Here is a 19176-nt window from a genome sequence, read left to right on the forward strand (position 1 = left end):
AGAAACAACTATCGTTCCATTAAAAAAATTGTATCTTTTTGCTGTAACTCTTTGGATAATAACACAATAAACTACGTTCATAGCTCCGCAGACAGTGTAACGTTTCTTATGGTGACCTACTGCAATAAATATTTCCGTCTCCTATTACATCGTAACTTACAGAGGCAAACACATTTAGTGAAACACCCTGTATATGAGTTACCCCAAGGTATGGGGCTATTCGGCTCCATGATAGTCTATTTGGGTTCATCTGGTAAGTTCTTAGCATATTTGACACTGCAAAATGAAATTTGTAGTGCTATTTTGTATGGTGGGGCAATGTAGTTGGTCTTACCCCGAGTGCAGATATAGAAACGAAACAAGAGCACGCTACTGTTGAACCAAATCCCTATTGTTTGCTAGTGTATAATTACTTACTAATCATCTGATATTCCCGATTATTGAGATTTTATGAAAAAATCGCAGTTCAAAAACAATAGAACATTAGTTGAGATCGTAAAGTAAACTTGTCTAAACAGACCTGTGAGCTGAGCAGCAACAACATGCCAATATGGTCGCTCTTTCTTCTTGATTATAGTTGGAGTCACGAAAGGTGCCGATCGAGTTGAGGCTTCTTCTGCACCCCTACGTCACGTACGCTCCCACAGCCAATGAGCGTTCAGTATGTTCTGAGCACTGTTCAGTAAATGCTGTAGCTAGTGCAACGGGCAGGTTCGAATCCTGCCTCGGGCATGGATGTATGCGATATCCTTGGGTTGGTTAGGTTTCAGTAGTTCTAAGTCTAGGGGACTCATGACCTCAGATGTTAAGTCCCATAGTGCTTAGAGTCACTTGGACCATTTTGAGCTAATGCGAACATTAAACGTGATCGTAGCGAGTTGTTTAGTGAATTTCGATTCAATTTGTTGCGAGTTGTCATCGTTGATAGTGGTGGTAAGTGACAAATTCTGCGTAAGCAAGCAAGAGACAATTTCCGTTTTATTCAACCGGAAAGCATATGCATGCGCGTACTGCAGATGTTCCTTGGTATCGTCAACAATGCAAGCCCCGTCGGTGCCTTGACATGTGCGAACCGCCATCGTCCGTGGACTGGATAGTAGACTGTAATTCTGTATCTGTCCACCAGAGGGCATAAACAGTGACGTCCGAACGAAGTACCCAATTTCACCCCAATAACAAGTCTTACCGTACTTTCCCCTACATTGCTTTAGTATAACCTTTCAAGAAATTGCCATTCGGAGAAATACAGCTCTTGGAAAGCTTCCGTCCGAAAATTTTAGAAGTAAATGTGTCACGCAGTTGTTGTGAGAACTATAATGATAACAAACTCTCATAATTTTGACAACACCAAAGTTTGGACGAAAGAAAATAGAAACGTGCATTCGGCATTGTCAGTTTTCTATTTAGTACTCTAATTGTGAACACAAGCCAGCAGGTTATGGTTATGTGAGCATATAAATGGTGTTTCGTACGATAATTTTTGCCTGCGTTCGAAAAAGTTGGTCTTTTTTTCCTAGTATGTATATGTGTGTTTGTGTGTGTGTGGGTGGGTGGGGGGAGGATGTTTTATCTTTTCTGTATTTGCTTACTCAACTTCCTTTGGTTTAGCCGCCCTGCTTGTGGACGCTCGAATGATCTCAGATGAGTTTTAGGCAGCAGGCAACGTCGGCCAGTAAATGGGCTCCTTTACTGCGATGGAATTTTATTCTCAGACGATCAGAATACAAGCCTATCCACATAGGCAAGAAACAGAAAAGTAACATGTGATTTCTCAGGAACCCTTTGCCATTCCAGCTCATAGTTTTTATGCTCCTTTATTTGCTGAAAGTCATCCGAGAAATTTGTAAATTTATTCGAGAGTAAGGTAATAAGTATGTGCAATCAATTTTTATAATTTACGAGGGCTATTCGGAAAGTAAGATCCGATTGGTCGCGAAATGGAAACGGCAGTGCCGGCCAGTGTGGCCACGCGGTTAAAGGCGCTTCAGTCTGGAACCGCGCGACCGCTACGGTCGCAGGTTCGAATCCTGCCTCGGGCATGGATGTGTGTGATGTCCTTAGGTTAGTTAGGTTTAAGTAGTTCTAAGTTCTAGGGGACTCATGACCTCCGATGTTAAGTCCCATAGTGCTCAGAGCCATTTGAAACGGCAGTGAAAATCCGATGGAGCTTTGCACAGATACGTTGGGCAGTGTCTCTAGTGTACCTGTCGATGGCGTCACGTCGCTTTTTTAAGTTCCGAGCACACAGTGAGCACATAAAGATGCCTAGAACAATAGTGTCTCCCGCCAAGTAAGGGTACCCGCTGAGAGGTTTCTCCTGATTTCTGTGCAACGTCACGTAACGTATCTGTCATGCATTTCCTCCTTCAGGACAATAAATTCTCCGCCGCTCACTGCAAGGGCAATGAGGAAGCCCCTGCAGCGTTTTCGATAAGTGTTTGATCACCCACCATACAGCCAGACTGACTCCCTCTGATGTTCACCTCTGCTCACATGAACCGCTGGCTATGAACACAATATTTTGGCACCGATAAAGAGCAGTAGACCAGCGCAGAGAATTGGCGGAAAGCACGCCACGACAGATGTCTTAAGCTGGATGCGACTGTATAGAGAAGTAGTGGGAAGGTACAGCAAACTGCAATAAAACATTTTTGATTTTCACTGCCGTTCCCATTTCGTGTCCGATCGAACCTTACTTTCTTAATAGCTCTCTTATTATAACGAGAGTACACAATTTTTGTTAATACCCTCTTTCAGCATAGTCACTCTGCTTTTAAAATGCACTTGGTCCACTTGGACAAGCTTTCAGATACCCAGCGCAAAAATGGTTTTTGGTTGCACAGCAAGCCACGTATGCACCATTTCCTTCACTTTTTGATCGGAGCTGAATCGACGGGATTTTAAAGCATCTTTAAGTGGACCAAACAGATGGTAATGTAACGGGGCGAAATCGGGACTAACACTCCAGCACCTCGAAACGCACCGTCTGAAAAGTATGAGCGGTTGTGGGCGGCGGTATGTAAACACACATTGTCATGCAACTAAAGAACATCTTCCGATAATCGATCTCTGCGTGTATTACGAATTACGGGTGCCAACTTGTTTAACAGCATATCTGTGTAACGTCCACTGTTTACTGTCGACCCCTTTTCCAGGTGATGTCCCAGGATTGGCCCTTGTGAGTCCCAAAAAACTGTGAGCATCACTTTTCCTGCAGAAAGTTGACTCTTGAATTTCTTTTTGACTGGAGATTTGGGGTGCTTCCATTCTATGCTCTGGCACTTGCTCTCTGATCCGAAGTGATGACTCCATGTTTCATCTCCAGTAAAGATACGTTTCACAAGTGTTTCGCCTTCGCTAGCATAAGAGTCTAGTAGGTGATGACAGTTTTTCCCACAGTTCCGCTTGTACTCTTCATCGAGTTGTTATCCTGTTATGCATGATTTCATATGCAGAACCATAATAATCTGCATACAGTTTGTCACAGCATCTGCAGTCGCCCATCTGTTATTCAGAATGAAGACACGTACTTGTTCAATATTGTCAATAAAATTCTTCTGGGCTGTTGATCGCATTGTCAATATATAAAATTGTCCGAGGTTTCGGCCACTATTGCAAATGGCCTTCCTCCGGGCTATGTATTGACCAGAGTCAGCTCAAAACAAAGCCCCGAGGATGGCCATTTGCAATAGTGGCCGAAACGTCGAAAAATTTTATACATTGACATAACGGTCAACAGCCCAGAAGAATTTCATTGACGGTGACAACTATCGCGGAAGCCTACGTTTACATTGTTCAATATTGGCGGCAGTTGTGACTGTAGCTGAAAGTCCTGTTCTTTCCTCATTCTTCACCCTTGATCGAACACTTTTGAACTGTTCAGTCCACTGATAAACACATTGTCACCTTATTGTACTGAAACTCTTCTATGTATTCCCACTCCAGGTAAACCTTAAGACCACAGAAAAACGACAAGGTAACGCTCTTTCTCTTTGGTGCTAACAGAGATTGGCGTGGCCATCTTTATTTCGCAACATCGCAAAGCGGACTGATGTCTATGCAACCTGCCACAGGCCAAGATAACGGTGCCACTGAGCGGCCGGTGAGCAAACAAGCCGTAGTGCGAAGCTATAGAGCAAAATTTCAGATACTTATTGAGTTATCCTCGTATATGTAAAAATAGGAGGGGGCTTCAAAAAATAAGTTAAACATGTCGTCCCACGCTAAGATCATTGCACAGCAAGAGTGGCGCATTGCCAGAAGAGAGTACGTGTTCTGTATTTCCTGCACACACAGTTCTGCTAGTCAAGTGTTTTTCTTTCAAGAAAATTGTTTAAAAGTCGGTGTTATGCAGGTTTTTAACAGGATCCTATAATGTCTCCAAATATTGACATTAAGGACTGCGAGATTTCTGTAACTTATTACTAAGATATCTGAAGTGTACAGTAATTATTTTTCATCAGAGACACGTTCTGAACAATATAGCTGCCATCCCTGACAAGCGCAATTACAGATAATAATATCTTTTCTTGATCTATAAAACAAGCGGTCGCAATAGCCGCTACGTCTTCAGTCTGTCTAACTTTTGTTGTCGGTGTTCTTGGTCAAAGAGTCATTTACGTTGAGGAGGTGTGTGCGTTGTAATTTTTAATACATGTATGAAATGTTAGCCCTGTTATTACTGAAAGTAACCTTCCGGTCCCTCAAGTCAATGTTTTGAACATTTAAACAATCTCTAGCAATTTATAGCTGCCGCGCCGCCAGGAAACAGAACATCGCTGGTGTGCAACAATCAGCCACCATTACGCGGCAGTTCAAATATTACAAAATATTTCACGTCTTTTTCTATAGCAGCAACCAAAAGCAATTTAAAGCATTTCATTTAATAATATATTGCATAGCAAAGAGTTTATTTTATTACAATGTCAGCATTTACAATATTTTAGATCCAAGTTAGATACAGCAACTTTGGCTTTGATTACGAACGAAGGAATCTTAAAACATATAAATAGTTTAGGCACCTTGTATAATAAAAGTGAACCCACGGACAAAAGTAAATGCAAAGCCAGTATTTTATCCTCTCTAGATAATCGTATTTCATTGGCTTGCCTACGGAAGTCTGACTCCAATTATATCTAAGTTTACGTAATTTATAGGCAGGTTTGGTGTCGAAATATCAATTAACGGACCCAAGCAAGAATAAAATGAAATAGTCGCAACTCTAACTTTTTTATTGCTACTTACAAGTCGCCATACGTCTTCCAAATTATTAAAAATGCTCAATACCCACAGGTGTGCCCCCTCCTCCTACAACTTATTGTATGGGCGCTCTTTTGCGGGACAGTACGGTTATTCTGGACAAAACGTGTAAATTACACACACATTCACTATGAAACTCTCGCGGTATGTAAACCAAATGGAATGTCGCGCTCAGGAGTAGTGAAATGGTGCCAATAACTTCACCAAGGCTGCGCACGCGTGGGCGACTGGGCGATGGTGATCAACAACGGCAGCCATGGACATCGACCACAGGCGACACCGTCCAGGCGATCGAAGAACTGATTCGCAGCTGTCACAGATTTTCCAACGATGAGGACGTTCACACATTGGTTCTCGAGTGGCTGAGACTGTGTGCCTGTGTTGAAAAACAGTATCACGTATCTGTGTCACTTTGAAGTAAGTGTAGTTATTCAATAAAAGTTACTATACCCGCCATAATAATGTGTAACTTACTTTTTTAATAGACTTAACAATTACTGAAATGTATTCGGGGGAAGGTGGTCAAGACCCCCATGAACCCCATCTACCCCCTCCCCCCCCCCCTCCCCATTCCCCATCTTCCCTACGTTCCGCGCCCGCGAAATGGGCGAGAAAAAGAAAGTCTGTAGAAAGGGAAGGAACTACAATCATTGTCTTACAGGAGACTTAGGTTGTCAGAGAGGAAGCTCTCCGACCGACTAAATCTGGGAAAAGGTGTGTGAAGTGTCCTCATGTGGACAGGGAAAACAGTGAGCAGGTTTCAACAAGTTTATTGGCAACGAATGGACATCTGCTGTGACGGTAAGAGCAAAAGGCTCGAAATACAGCGTCTTAGTAGGTACTGGCCCAGAGGCTTGACAGAGCTGCTATATTAGGTCTCCCGACAGTTTTTTGTATGTAGTAACACTACACTTACAGGGAAATAATCCAATGTCGGTCTGATTAAGTCCAGCACAGTCATTGCGAAGTCTATCCTTAATGCAGTGTAAGTCCATGGAGGAAACAACAATGAAAGCTGAGAACAGCGGCGTTTGTCCCTACGATGGGCTTCGAGAGCGAGCTAGGACAATGAGGTGAGCAGAACCACTCTGGAGGTCAGGAGAGGCTTTTGGAGTCGGAAGAACTGGCTCGTGTAGTCTTTTTTTCTCCATATTGTTATTTCATCCCCCCTTGCCCCATACGGGAGGGCGGTGGGCTGTGAGGGGTACAATTCTCGGTTCTTTACCCAAACGGATTAAAAAAGGTTACAATGAGAAAAAGAAACAAAATTTGAGGCTGTTTCCTATTTTAAATTAAGAAACAAAGACGGACAGTTAAAAATCGGAAATACATACATTATACACTACTGGCCATTAAAATTGTTACACCAAGAAGAAATGCAGATGATAAACGGGTATTCATTGGACAAATATGTTATACTAGAACTGACAAGTGAAAATGTAATCACATGTCACGTGTACGAAGTTGACTGGCATCTGACAATGTCTTCTGGATACTTCACCTTTTTTGTCAGGCAGTGTACTATGCTATATTTACTATTTGACGAAAACAATCAGGTAAAACAGGACCTATAATTAAAGAAAACTACATTCCGAATACTGTATCAGCATTGTTGCTATTTACATAATGGTTCAAATGGTTCAAATGGCTCTGAGCACTATGGGACTTAGCTTCCGAGGTCATCAGTCCCCTAGATTGGTTCAAATGGCTCTGAGCACTATGGGACTTAACAGCTATGGTCATCAGTCCCCTAGAACTTAGAACTACTTAAACCTAACTAACCAAAGGACATCACACACATCCATGCCCGAGGCAGGATTCGAACCTGCGACCGTAGCGGTCGCGCGGTTCCAAACTGGAGCGGCTAGAACCGCTCGGCCACTCCGGCCGGCTTTACATAATGCAAATAAGAAATTATACATAAACTTCGGTTATTTTCTTTAGTTAATGACCTGTGTTTAGTGGTCACGTACAGATACGTCAGGGACGAATTCGCGGTAGTAACGAGACGTCTCTGAGCTGTTGTGAGGATAACGATAACGAAAACTCTAGCCGAGTCCCCACAACCTCTCCCCACCCGACCCCGTCCCCACTGGGGCTCACAACCCTTATGTGAGCACGTGCGTGGCGACCATGGCGCCCCAGAGCCGCTGCAGCACCCCTTTCTTCCCTGTGTTGCAACGCTACTCTCTGATTGCCCTCTTATATCAGAGATCTACGAAAAAGAGAGCGGCAACCTCTCAGGCACATGGGACACGCGTGCAGTCTACAAGACCCCTACACGCCTCAGGATCGCGGGCTGTCCATGTCGCACTCAAGACTAGACACCAGGCGGCAGTACCAAATGCTGGCAGCGGCCGCCATTTCCGAAGGACCTGTTTGTGTCCGCACAACACGTGACAAGGAAATCGCATCACGAGTATTCCGCCTCCGGCAGCTATAAAGGACGGCGCATGGAGTACACGAATCGGCCCGATATTTATCTCTCCTCTTCCCCACCTATCCCACTCCACATCAGGGCTTCTCTCTCCTTTCCCTCTCCATCCATCCCCATCCTCTTTCCTTTTGCAACCACTGTCCTACCTACACGACACCCGACTCCTCACCCTCTGTCTTTCCCACCGACTGTATTTCCCACTATCCACCTCAAGTCCTACCTCTCATCTTCATAGTTTTCCTATCAGACCCCTATATCTCTACCCATACCACTCAACCCTATGAAACACACTCTCTCGTCCAGCAATACTTCTCACCCTAGTGTAGATCCTTCAGATTTTAAGTGCTTGCCTCGGTGTTTTCATCAGATGAATTTCACCTTCCTGCTGTGTTTTTACACTATTGGAGATCAAAATTGCTACACCACGAAGATGACGTGCTACAGACGCGAAATTTAACCGACAGGAACAAGATGCTGTGATATGCCAATGATTAGCTTTTCAGAGCATTCACACAAGGATGGCGCCGGTTGTGACACCTACAACGTGCTGACATGAGGAAAGTTTCCAACCGATTTCTCATACACAAACAGCAGCTGACCGGCGTTGCCTAGTGAGACGTTGTTGTGATACCTCGATGAAGGTCGGATTGTAGCCTATCGCGATTGCGGTTTATCGTATCGCGACATTGCTGCTCGCGTTGGTCGAGATCCAATGACTGTTAGCAGAATATGGAATCGGTGGGGTCAGGAGGGTAATACGGAACGCCGTGCTGGATCCCAACGGCCTCGCATCACTAGCAGTCGAGATGGCAGGCATCTTATCCGCATGGCGGATCGCGCATCCATGTCTCGATCCCTGAGTCAACAGATGGGGACATTTGCAAGACAACAACCATCTGCACCAACAGTTCGACGACGTTAGGAGCAGCAGGGACTATCAGTTTGGAGACCATGGCTGCGGTTACCCTTGACGCTGTATCACAGACAGGAGCGCCTGCGATGGTGTACTCAACGACGAACCTGGGTGCACGAATGGCAAAACGTCATTTTTTCGGATGAATCCAGGTTCTGTTTACAGCATCATGATGGTCGCATCCGTGTTTGGCGACATCGTGGTGAACGCACATTGGAAGCGTGTATTCGTAACATACCTCAGTGGACTGCTGAAAGACCGTTGCCTTTTACAATGTATATAAAAGACCTAGTGGGTAACGTCGGAAGCTCCGTAAGGTTACTCGTAGGTGATGCTGCTGTATTCAGAGAAGTCGCAGCACTAGAAACTTGTAGCGAAATGTCGGAATACCTGAATAGGATCGATGTTTAGTGCAAGGATTGTAATTTGGCCCAGATCATAAAGTAATGTACTGCATACAAATAGGAAGAATAACCCGTCGTTGTATGATTACACCACTGCTGAACAAGCACTGGATGCAATCACATTCATTAAATGTCTAAGATTACGCATCAATAAAGATTTCGTGCGAAACGACCACATAAACTAATCGCAGGGAAGACGGATGCCAGAGTGCAAGAATCCTCAGCCAGTGTAGTCCTCCCACGAAAGCTGTAGCTCACAAATCTCTGAGTCGACCAGTACTTGAATATTGCTCCATAATATGGGAGCCCTGACAGATAGGACTGGAGGATTAAATAGAGATGGTCCACAGAAGAGCAGCGCATTTTGTCACACGTTCGATTAGTAAGATTGGCGATCTTTTACAGAAGCTCGAAATTTAGCGCGGACTTCAATGCGAGATGCCTATAACAGTTTCCACAACGAAACTTTGTCTCGAAACCTGGCAGAAAATCCAAAGAGATTCTGGTCGTATGTGAAGTACGTTAGCGGCAAGAAACAATCAATGTCTTCTCTGCGCGATAGCAATGGAGATACTTTCGAAGACAGTGCAGCCAAAGCAGAGTTACTAAACACAGCCTTCCGAAATGCCTTCACGAAAGAAGACGAAGCAAATATTCCAGAATTCGGATCGAGAACAGCTGCCAACATTAGTAACGTAGAAGTAAATATCCTCGGAGTAGTGAAGCAACTTAAATCACTTAATAAAAGCAAGTCTTCTGGTCCAGACTGTATACCAATTAGGTTCCTTTCGGAGTATGCTCATGCATTAGCTCCATACTTAACAATCATACACAACCGTTCGCTCGACGGAAGATCCGTACCCAAAGACTGGAAAGTTGCACAGGTCACACCAATATTCAAGAAAGGTAGTTGGAGTAATCCACTAAATTACAGGCCCATATCGTTAACGTCGATATGCAGCAGGATTTTAGAACATATATTGTGTTCGAACATTATGAATTACCTCGAAGAAAACGATCTATTGACACACAATCAACATGGGTTTAGAAAACATCGTTAATGTGAAACACAACTAGCTCTTTATTCACATGAAGTGTTGAGAGGTATTGACAAAGGATTTCAGATCGATTCCGTATTTCTGGATTTCCGGGAGGCTTTTGACACTGTACTACATAAGCGGCTCGTGATGAAATTGCGTGCTTATGGAATATCGTCTCAGTTATTTTGTGATTTCCTGTCAGAGAGGTCACAGTTCGCAGTAACTGACGGAAAGTCATCGAGTAAAACAGAAGTGATTTCTGGTGTTCCCCAAGCTAGTGTTATAGGCCCTTTGCTGTTCCTTATCTATATAAACGATTTTGGAGACAATCTGAGCAGCCGTCTTCGGTTGTTTGCAGATGCCGCTGTCGTTTATCGACTAATGAAATCATCAGAAGATCAAAACAAACTGCAAAACGATTTAGAAAAGATATCTGAATGGTGCGAAAAGTGGCAGTTGACCCTAAATAACGAAATGTGTGAGGTCATTCACATGAGTGCTAAAAGGAACTCGTTAACGTTCGGTTACACGATAAATCAGTCTAATCTAAAAGCCGTAAATTCAACTAAATACCTAGATATTACAATTACGAACAACTTAAATTTGAAGGAACACACAGAAAATGTTGTGGGGAAGGCTAACCAAAGACTGCGTTTTATTGGCAGGACACTTAGAAAATGTAACAGACCTACTAAGGAGACTGCCTACACTACGCTTGTCCGTCCTCTTTTAGAATACTGCTGCGCGGTGTGGGATCCTTACCAGATAGGACTGACGGAGTACATCGAAAAAGTTCAAAGAAAGGCAGCACGTTTTGTATTATCGCGAAATATGGGAGAGAGTGTCACAGAAATGATACAGGATTTGGGATGGACATCATTAAAAGAAAGGCGTTTTTCGTTGCGACGAAATCTTCTCACGAAATTCCAACCACCAACTTTCTCCTCCGAATGGGAAAATCTTTTGTTGACACCGACCTAAATAGGGAGGAACGATCACCACGATAAAATAAGGGAAATCAGAGCTCGTACGGAAAGATATAGGTGTTCATTCTTTCCGCGCGCTATACGAGATTGGAATAATAGAGAATTGTGAAGGAGGTTCGATGAACCCTCTTCCAGGCACTTGAATGTGATTTGCAGAGTATCCATGCAGATGTAGATGTAGAAGTAGGAGACGCTCGTGCAGCTTCAGTGGCAGAGAGGCGATGTGCATCACGTTGTATTTTACAGCTAAAATTCCCTGCGCGTACTTTTAAGGAAGAGTCTAGCTACGGACTGATTCGTCCTACACGAATATCGCAAAAGGACAATGGAGGTAAAATCAGAGAGCTTCGAGCTCTCTCACGGAGTCTTACCAATAATCGTTCTTCCGGCGTGCAATTCGTGAATGCAACGGGGAAGAGGGGAAATGACATTGGTAGATAAAGTACCCTCCGCCACGCTCCATTACATGGTTTGTGGAGTATAGATGTAAATGCAGATATAACGCAGTCACTCTTCCCACACTCAGTCTCGAATGGAGCGAGTACGCAATGTACATTGATCGTAGTTGGCAGATGACAAGTGTAAGAACACTATCAAGCACTTCTTGCAATTGGAAGGCGTAGGGAGTTTGAGCGTGGTGAGCAGTGGCCAACGGGAGAACTCTGGCGCGCTCTGAGGTCCAGCCGCTAACGCGCTTACTCACCAGCGTTCCCGTAGGCCGGCAGCAACTTCTCCTGCAGGCAGATGAGGTACACGATCACCGAACCGAAGATGAAGCCCGTCAGGAACATGACGGCCTTGAAGCAGCGGTAACCTGAAACAGCAACCAGTACCCGTGTCAGCGGGCGCATGGGACAGCTCACACGCCGTCTCCAGCGTACGTGGTCAAGCCCCCTAGCACAGCAAGGAGGGCTTCCCCTCTTCAGTCGCAGTGTCAGGGGCTAGGCTAGGAGAAACTTTAACGACGAGAAATATGTATGAAAACATGCGAGACAATGCTAAAAGCGACTCGAAAAATAAAATCTGTAGGGCTACAACAGATTGGTCGCATCTCGATGTATCCGTACATTCTTGGTCGCCAACGCACGTTAGTGCTGAAGCGCTCAACACAGAGTTGGCCGCTTCGAATCCTAGTGACAGTAAAAATTTCTGTTGCTGTTTGACTGTCATGTGGAGGAGAGGTGTATTGCGAAGTTCCTTATCAAGGAAGTATTGGCCATTGTCCTGGATTAAATCCCCAGTCACTGTGCAGAGTCTGGTGCAGTGAGTGCATTTGATGCTACGGAAGGTGATTCGTTTCTTAATGACACATTGAACTCGATGCTGTTCCAGACGGGTATGTTTTGTTCGCTTTTCGCTTTGCGTTGCTCATCAACAATTTGAACACCAATGAACCCTTACGTATTCGTCACAGACATCCACATCAACACAACATTTCGCAACGGAAAGATGCTCATTGGTTGTGTACAATGAAAATCGGTATGATTTACGCAGCTGAACGCTAGGATGTACCCCAAAGTAGAATTAGACAAGACATTTATATATTTGGGTCTGTGTTTTATCTAGTATTGGTGTTTATATAATCATTGTCAGACATTTATATATTTTGGTCTGATGTTTATCTGGTATTTGTAAGAAATTCAATATTATATAATAATTATTAGAAATCGAGTTCAGATGTCACATTATTTCGAATAGTGAAATACGAAATTTATGAATTTGTTATTACTAGCACACACAGTTTGTTTGTTTGTTTGTTTGTGTGTGTGTGTGTGTGTGTGTGTGTGTGTGTGTGTGTGTGTGTGTGTGCGGGGTATTCCTGTTTCACGACGTCTGCTAAAAAAGTTCTGGAACATTCGTAATTTTGTGTGAATGGTGTGTCGGAGCAAAATACGGTTGGCATCCCTGCACACGCCTGTGTTAAATGTGTAATTGACGGAAGTTTCATTGTTGTATCTCTGTTTGTTATTGTTCAGTGCTGCATTGAGTAGAACGTTGTGTCGCAAAATTTGCGAATTTCGAGATGGCAGAGTTAGAGGAGCAACGCGCCTTCATTGAATTTTGTGTGAAACTCAAGAAAACGTTTAGAGACATACGAAATGATGCAGGAAGCCTCTGGTGATGAATGCTTAAGCCGTACTGGTGTCACGAATGGTCCACACAGTTAAAAAATGGTCGGACGGAAGTTGAAGATGACCCTCGTTCAGTGCACCCTTCGACGTCTATCGACGCTCATGTCAGGAACGTCAACGAAATTGTGCGTGCCAACCGAAGACTGACTGTAACATTTCTGTTGGATCATGTCATGAAATCCTGAAACAGTATCTTGAAATGCATCGTGTTGCCGTCAAGTTCGCCTCGCGACTCAAAAGTCAAGACCAGAAATCTGTGAAGAGCTTTAAAATCGCGCAAATGAGAACGAGATGTTCCTTAAGAGGATCATAACTGGTGATGAGGCGTGAGTCTACACTTACGACGTTGAGACCAAGGTTCAGACTTCACAGTGGGTCTGGAAAGGTTCTCCAAGACCCAGAAAAGCTCGTCAGGTCAGGTCAAATGTCAAATCCATGCGATAACTGTCCTTGACGGATTAGTTCGTCATGGATTCGTGCCACAGGGACAAACTGTTAACCGATGGTATACTGGGATCTTTTGCAATGCGTGCGAGAAAATGTGAGAAGGGAACGGCCTGAAATGTGAAATGTGGCGAGACAATTTATGGCTCTTGCATCACGATAGCGCACCCGCGCATTCATCCCTGTTGGTAACTACCGCACAAGTGACGAAATCACTGTGCCACCTAATCCTCAGTATTCTCTAGACTTGGCCCCTGCGGACCTTTTTTTTATTTCCAAACCTGAAAACCCCGTTGAAAGGACGAATATTTGCAACGGTAGATGAGATAAAAGAAATTTCAGAGACGGCGCTTCGCGCCATCCAGCAAGAGACGTGCCCAGACTGCTTCTTTAGATTAGATTAGATTTACTTTCATTCCAATTGATCCGTAGTGAGGAGGTCCTCCAGGATGTGGAACATGTCAGAAAAACAACAATACATGACAAATATTTAAACTAAAACAAATAAGCTAATGTACCATTCCACAGGTCCCAAGTGGAATGATCGTCATTTTTTAATGAACACTAAGAGTCATTTTACAAATACTATTGCACTGAATTTAAAATAAAAAAGTTTTATATTTATTTATAAGGTAAGAAACATGTAATACAACTACTGTAATACTTATTTACAATGAACACATTACTGCACTGAAATGGTGCAGAAGTTAGATTATACTTACACACACACACACACACACACACACACACACACACACAAATTTTCAGTGAACACATTACTGCACTGAAATTGTGCAGAAGTTATGTTGTACTTATATACAAATCAGTTGGTTTTCCTCAGAAATTCATCAATGGAGTAGAAGGAGTTGGCCACCAATAAATCCTTTAGGCTTCTCTTAAACTGAATTTCATTGGTTGTTAAGCTTTTTATGGCTGCTGGCAAGTTATTGAAAATGTGTGTTCCTGAATAATGCACACCTTTTTGTACAAGACTAAGTGACTTTAAATCCTTGTGAAGATTATTCTTATTTCTAGTATTGATTCCATGAATTGAGCTGTTGGTTTGAAAAAGTGATATATTTTTAATGACAAATTTCATTAAGGAATAAATATATTGGGAAGCTGTAGTTAGTATCCCTAGTTCCCTAAACAGGCTTCTGCAGGATGTTCTTGAGTTCACACCACATATAATTCTTACTGCACGTTTTTGTGCCCGGAAAACTTTAGCTTGGCTTGATGAATTACCCCAGAAAATAATCCCATATGACATTATGGAATGAAAGTAAGCATAGTATGCCAGCTTTTTCATTTTTTTATCCCCTATGTCTGACAAAATTCGCATTGCAAACAGAGATTTGTTAAGACGCTTCAGCAGTTCTGTGGTGGCCGGCCGAAGTGGCCGTGCGGTTAAAGGCGCTGCAGTCTGGAACCGCAAGACCGCTCCGGTCGCAGGTTCGAATCCTGCCTCGGGCATGGATGTTTGTGATGTCCTTAGGTTAGTTAAGTTTAACTAGTTCTAAGTTCTAGGGGACTAATGACCTCAGCAGTTGAGTCCCATAGTGCTCAGAACCATTTTTTTAGTTCTGTGGTGTGCTCCTCCCAGTTGAATTTATTATCAAGCTGTAATCCCAAGAATTTAACACCGTCCACTTCTTCTATCTTCTTGTCATCATATGTTAGACATATACTCTTGGGACACCCCTTACAAGTTCTGAACTGCATGTAGTGTGTTTTTTCAAAGTTTAGTGACAAAGAATTGGCTAGGAACCAGTGATTAATGTCTACAAATATTTTATTGGCTGATCTTTCTAAGACTACACTTGATTTGCTATTTATTGCAATGTTTGTATCATCAGCAAACAAAACAAACTTGGCATCTGGTAATGTTACTGATGAAAGGTCATTGATATACACAAGAAAAAGTAAGGGCCCCAAAATGGAACCTTGTGGGACCCCACATGTAATTAGTTCCCAGTTGGATGATGCCTGATAGCTTGATACATGTCTCTTTCCTAATAACACCCTTTGTTTCCTGCCAGAGATATAAGATTTGAACCATTTTGCAGCATTTCCTGTTACACTATAATATTCTAGTTTACTTAAAAGGATATTGTGATTTACACAGTCAAATGCCTTTGACAGATCACAAAATATACCAGTTGCCTGCAATTTTTTGTCTAATGAATTAAGTACATTTTCACTGTAAGTGTAGATAGCCTTCTCAATATCAGAACCTTTTAGAAATCCAAACTGTGACTTTGACAGTATGTTATTTGAGATAAGATGGTTATAAAGACGACTGTACATTACTTTTTCGAAAATTTTTGAGAATGCTGGCAACAGTGAAATTGGACGGAAATTTGATGCTATTTCTTTATCTCCCTTCTTAAACAGTGGCTTAATTTCAGCATATTTCAGCCATTCGGGAAATATTCCACTGATAAACGACTGGTTACACAGATAGCTTAATATGTTACTTAGCTCAGAATCACATTCTTTAATTAACTTTGTTGATATTTCATCATACCCACTAGATGTTTTTGATTTTAAAGATTTTATGATGGACATTATTTCTGTTGGGGTAGTGAGGGTCAAATTCATATTATGGAAGTTACTTGAAATGTCTGGTCTAAGGTAATCCATAGCAGCATCTACCGAACCTGACAACCCCATCTTTTCAGTAACAGTTATAAAATGTTTGTTAAAAAGTTCTGCAACACTATACACATCTGTCACCAATGCATCATTTACTCTTAATGCTATTTGTTCCTCTTCATGTCTGGTTCTACCGGTCTCCACTTCTCGTAGTGGAAACGGCGTTGGGAGCAGCGTATCACTTGTGGAGGAGAGTTTTTCGAAGGAGACCATGCACAATAAGTAAGAAGTAAGCGTAGAAAAATTTTGTAGACAAAGTTCCGGTATATTTTGAACAGACGTCGTACGTATTCAATGAATACCAAAGAATTGTTTACCAAAATCAAGACTGGAGGAGTAAGCCACAAAAAAGTACTATATAATGATGTTTCACAGCCACCGAAAGAAGTTCTGACTCATAAACGGCATAAAAGAAGAGATTTATACAGTTATAGCTGCGGCCAAAACAAAGTATAGAAATGTTAAAGCGGATGACAGTAAATATGGTGTTTTCCACATCTCTGCCTTCAAACACCGAAAACAATTCTTTCACGCGTAACGCGAAGCTGGCGCTCCGAAAACATTCCACAGACACTCCGGTTAAGATTGGAATCGGGAGCAGACCAGTCCATAAACAGAATGAGTTTCTCCTGCGGAATTAATCGCCCGCTAACCATGCAATAAGGCCAGTTTTCTAAGGCTCGATCCCCAGAGTATACCTGTAACCATATGTCACCGAGCGAGGTGGCGCAGTTGTTAGCATTGGATTCGCATTCGGGAGGACGACGGTTCAATCCCGCGTCCGGATATCCTGATTTAGGTTTTCCGTGATTTCCCTAAATCGCTTCAAGCAAATGCCGGGATGGTAAGTCACGGCCGTTTTCCTTCCCCATCCGATGACCTCGATGATTGGTCTCTTCCACCAAATCAACCCAACCAAATCCAACCAACTGTCGGCATTTGCCAGATACGGAGCAAGCAAGAATCACGAGTCCTGGGCTCTGTCTGAAAAGCACCATCAAATGGGAACACCCCTTCCCCCACTCAAAAAACTCCCCTCAAAGCACTGCAAAGTCGGCTTATATCAGAAAAGGCAAGTGCAATGCAGCAGCCATTCTCTGACCTCACACGTTTGCATTTTTACTTACTTTTTTGACACTGTATTTGACGATTGCATTTTCGTTATTAGTTCTGGTTTAGGTGTTTGACGATTGCATTTTCATTATTAGTTCTCGTTTAGGCTTATAACATAGTCATTTTACATAGTGCACCATTCTACATTTTCAGTTGGTGTGTTTGCCGTCTGCAAAAGGCTGATGTCAGGGACAGAGTCCCGGTCCAGCATCCATTTGGTACCTACAATCCACCGATGTAGTGATCGCCTGATATGCTCTGAAGGGGTTAAAGAGGGGTTAAAGCTGTGGAGATTATTCGCAGAATACAGCTGTAGTGTGATGACAGCTGTCTTATATATACAAGTGGGTAACTCACTTCAATTGGAGATGGATCTGTCTGCACCAAAGAGCGCTGGACAGGGCACCCTCTTTGAAAACTGACAGGAACATAGAGATAGCTGAGCGGATGATTCGTGGTGGTCCTTGTGCCACCATTAATGATAGTGCGCGTGAAATGACTGTTAGCCAAGGTTCAGCATTCCAATCGTCCCTGCTAGGGTACCACGTCAACAGGTAAGCATGAATAGAAAAGCTTTGAGATGTCGAAATGACACATACGACGTTTCGAAGCGGAAGCACATTATTATGTAATCCATGAAAATTTGAGAAAAACAACGATGTAGATACCTATAACACTAGAAGGAAAAATGACCTTTACTACCCATTGTTAAACCTATCAGTGGCTCAGAACAGCGTTCAATATGCAGCAACAAAAGTTTTTTGACCATTTGCCCATTAACATAAAATGACTGACAGATAGCGGAGTAAGTTTTAAATCTAATTTAATATCATTTCTCCTGGACAACTTCTTCTGTCTCATTGATGAATTTCTACTTAAAAACTGGTAACCAGCAAAAAAAGTGTAACTGCATTAGTACGACTAAAAATAAAAATGCGTTCATTGTTGATATCATTAATCATGTTTACACATCATGTAAACTGACTCGTTCCATATCACTTCAATAAAAGAGTCGTTCAAGTGATCTGTGGAACATGTAACTAACTAATCGACTTTCTCAATCGCATGGGAAGCGTTCATGAGACGTGTGATGATCACTGTGAACCACAGAGTAAGCTGCTAAGCCTGGTATGGAAACATCCATCATCGCCGTCAGCAAAGCAATTCAGAAGCTAAGCTTCTGTAGGAAAGTTCAAGACTGCAATGATTTTATACATGAAAGCTCCACTGCTGATTCATTGCACTCTTTAAGGCCAAAGAATGAACAGTGACAGCTACTGCGAGATCTGAAAACCAAAACAAAAGCGAGCAGGAGAGGGAAGCTTTCGAAAATGGCTCTGAGCACTATGGGACTTAACATCTATGGTCATCAGTCCCCTAGAACTTAGAACTACTTAAACCTAACTAACCTATGGACATCACACACATCCATGCCCGAGGCAGGATTCGAACCTGCGACCGTAGCAGTCGCGCGGCTCCGGACTGAGCGCCTAGAACCGCTAGACCACCGCGGCCGGCTGGGAAGCTTTCAAAAGGTATGGTTTTGCTCCAGGATAATTCATACAGCTGGGCGTTGAAAATATCGGTTTTCAGCTGCTGAAGGATCCACGACAGAGTCCTGACCTTGTTCCAAGTGATTACCACCTTTTTGGTTCGAAGAAGGGGCACATGCGCGTATCCAAGAGTTTTTCAGATGACGAGTTTGAGTAGGCGGTGCAAGAGTGGAAGTGTAGGTTACCATAAAAACCTCTTCCACGAAGGAATTAGGAAGCTTGACAAGACACGGACGAAGT

At 43.0% G+C, this 19176-nt stretch overlaps 1 protein-coding gene across 1 annotated transcript in view; it reads right to left on the reverse strand.

Annotated features, from left to right (window-relative positions):
- The window catches only part of LOC126473997 (transmembrane protein 198), a 148708-nt gene that overhangs the window by 62246 nt on the left and 67286 nt on the right, over positions 1-19176 (reverse strand). The window contains exon 2 of the mRNA XM_050101387.1: positions 11743-11853. Within this exon, the coding sequence (XP_049957344.1) occupies positions 11743-11853 (111 nt within the window). The remainder of the gene's footprint in view (positions 1-11742; positions 11854-19176) is intronic.

Source organism: Schistocerca serialis, chromosome 4 (genome assembly GCF_023864345.2).
Source record: "Schistocerca serialis cubense isolate TAMUIC-IGC-003099 chromosome 4, iqSchSeri2.2, whole genome shotgun sequence".
NCBI lineage: Eukaryota > Metazoa > Arthropoda > Insecta > Orthoptera > Acrididae > Schistocerca > Schistocerca serialis.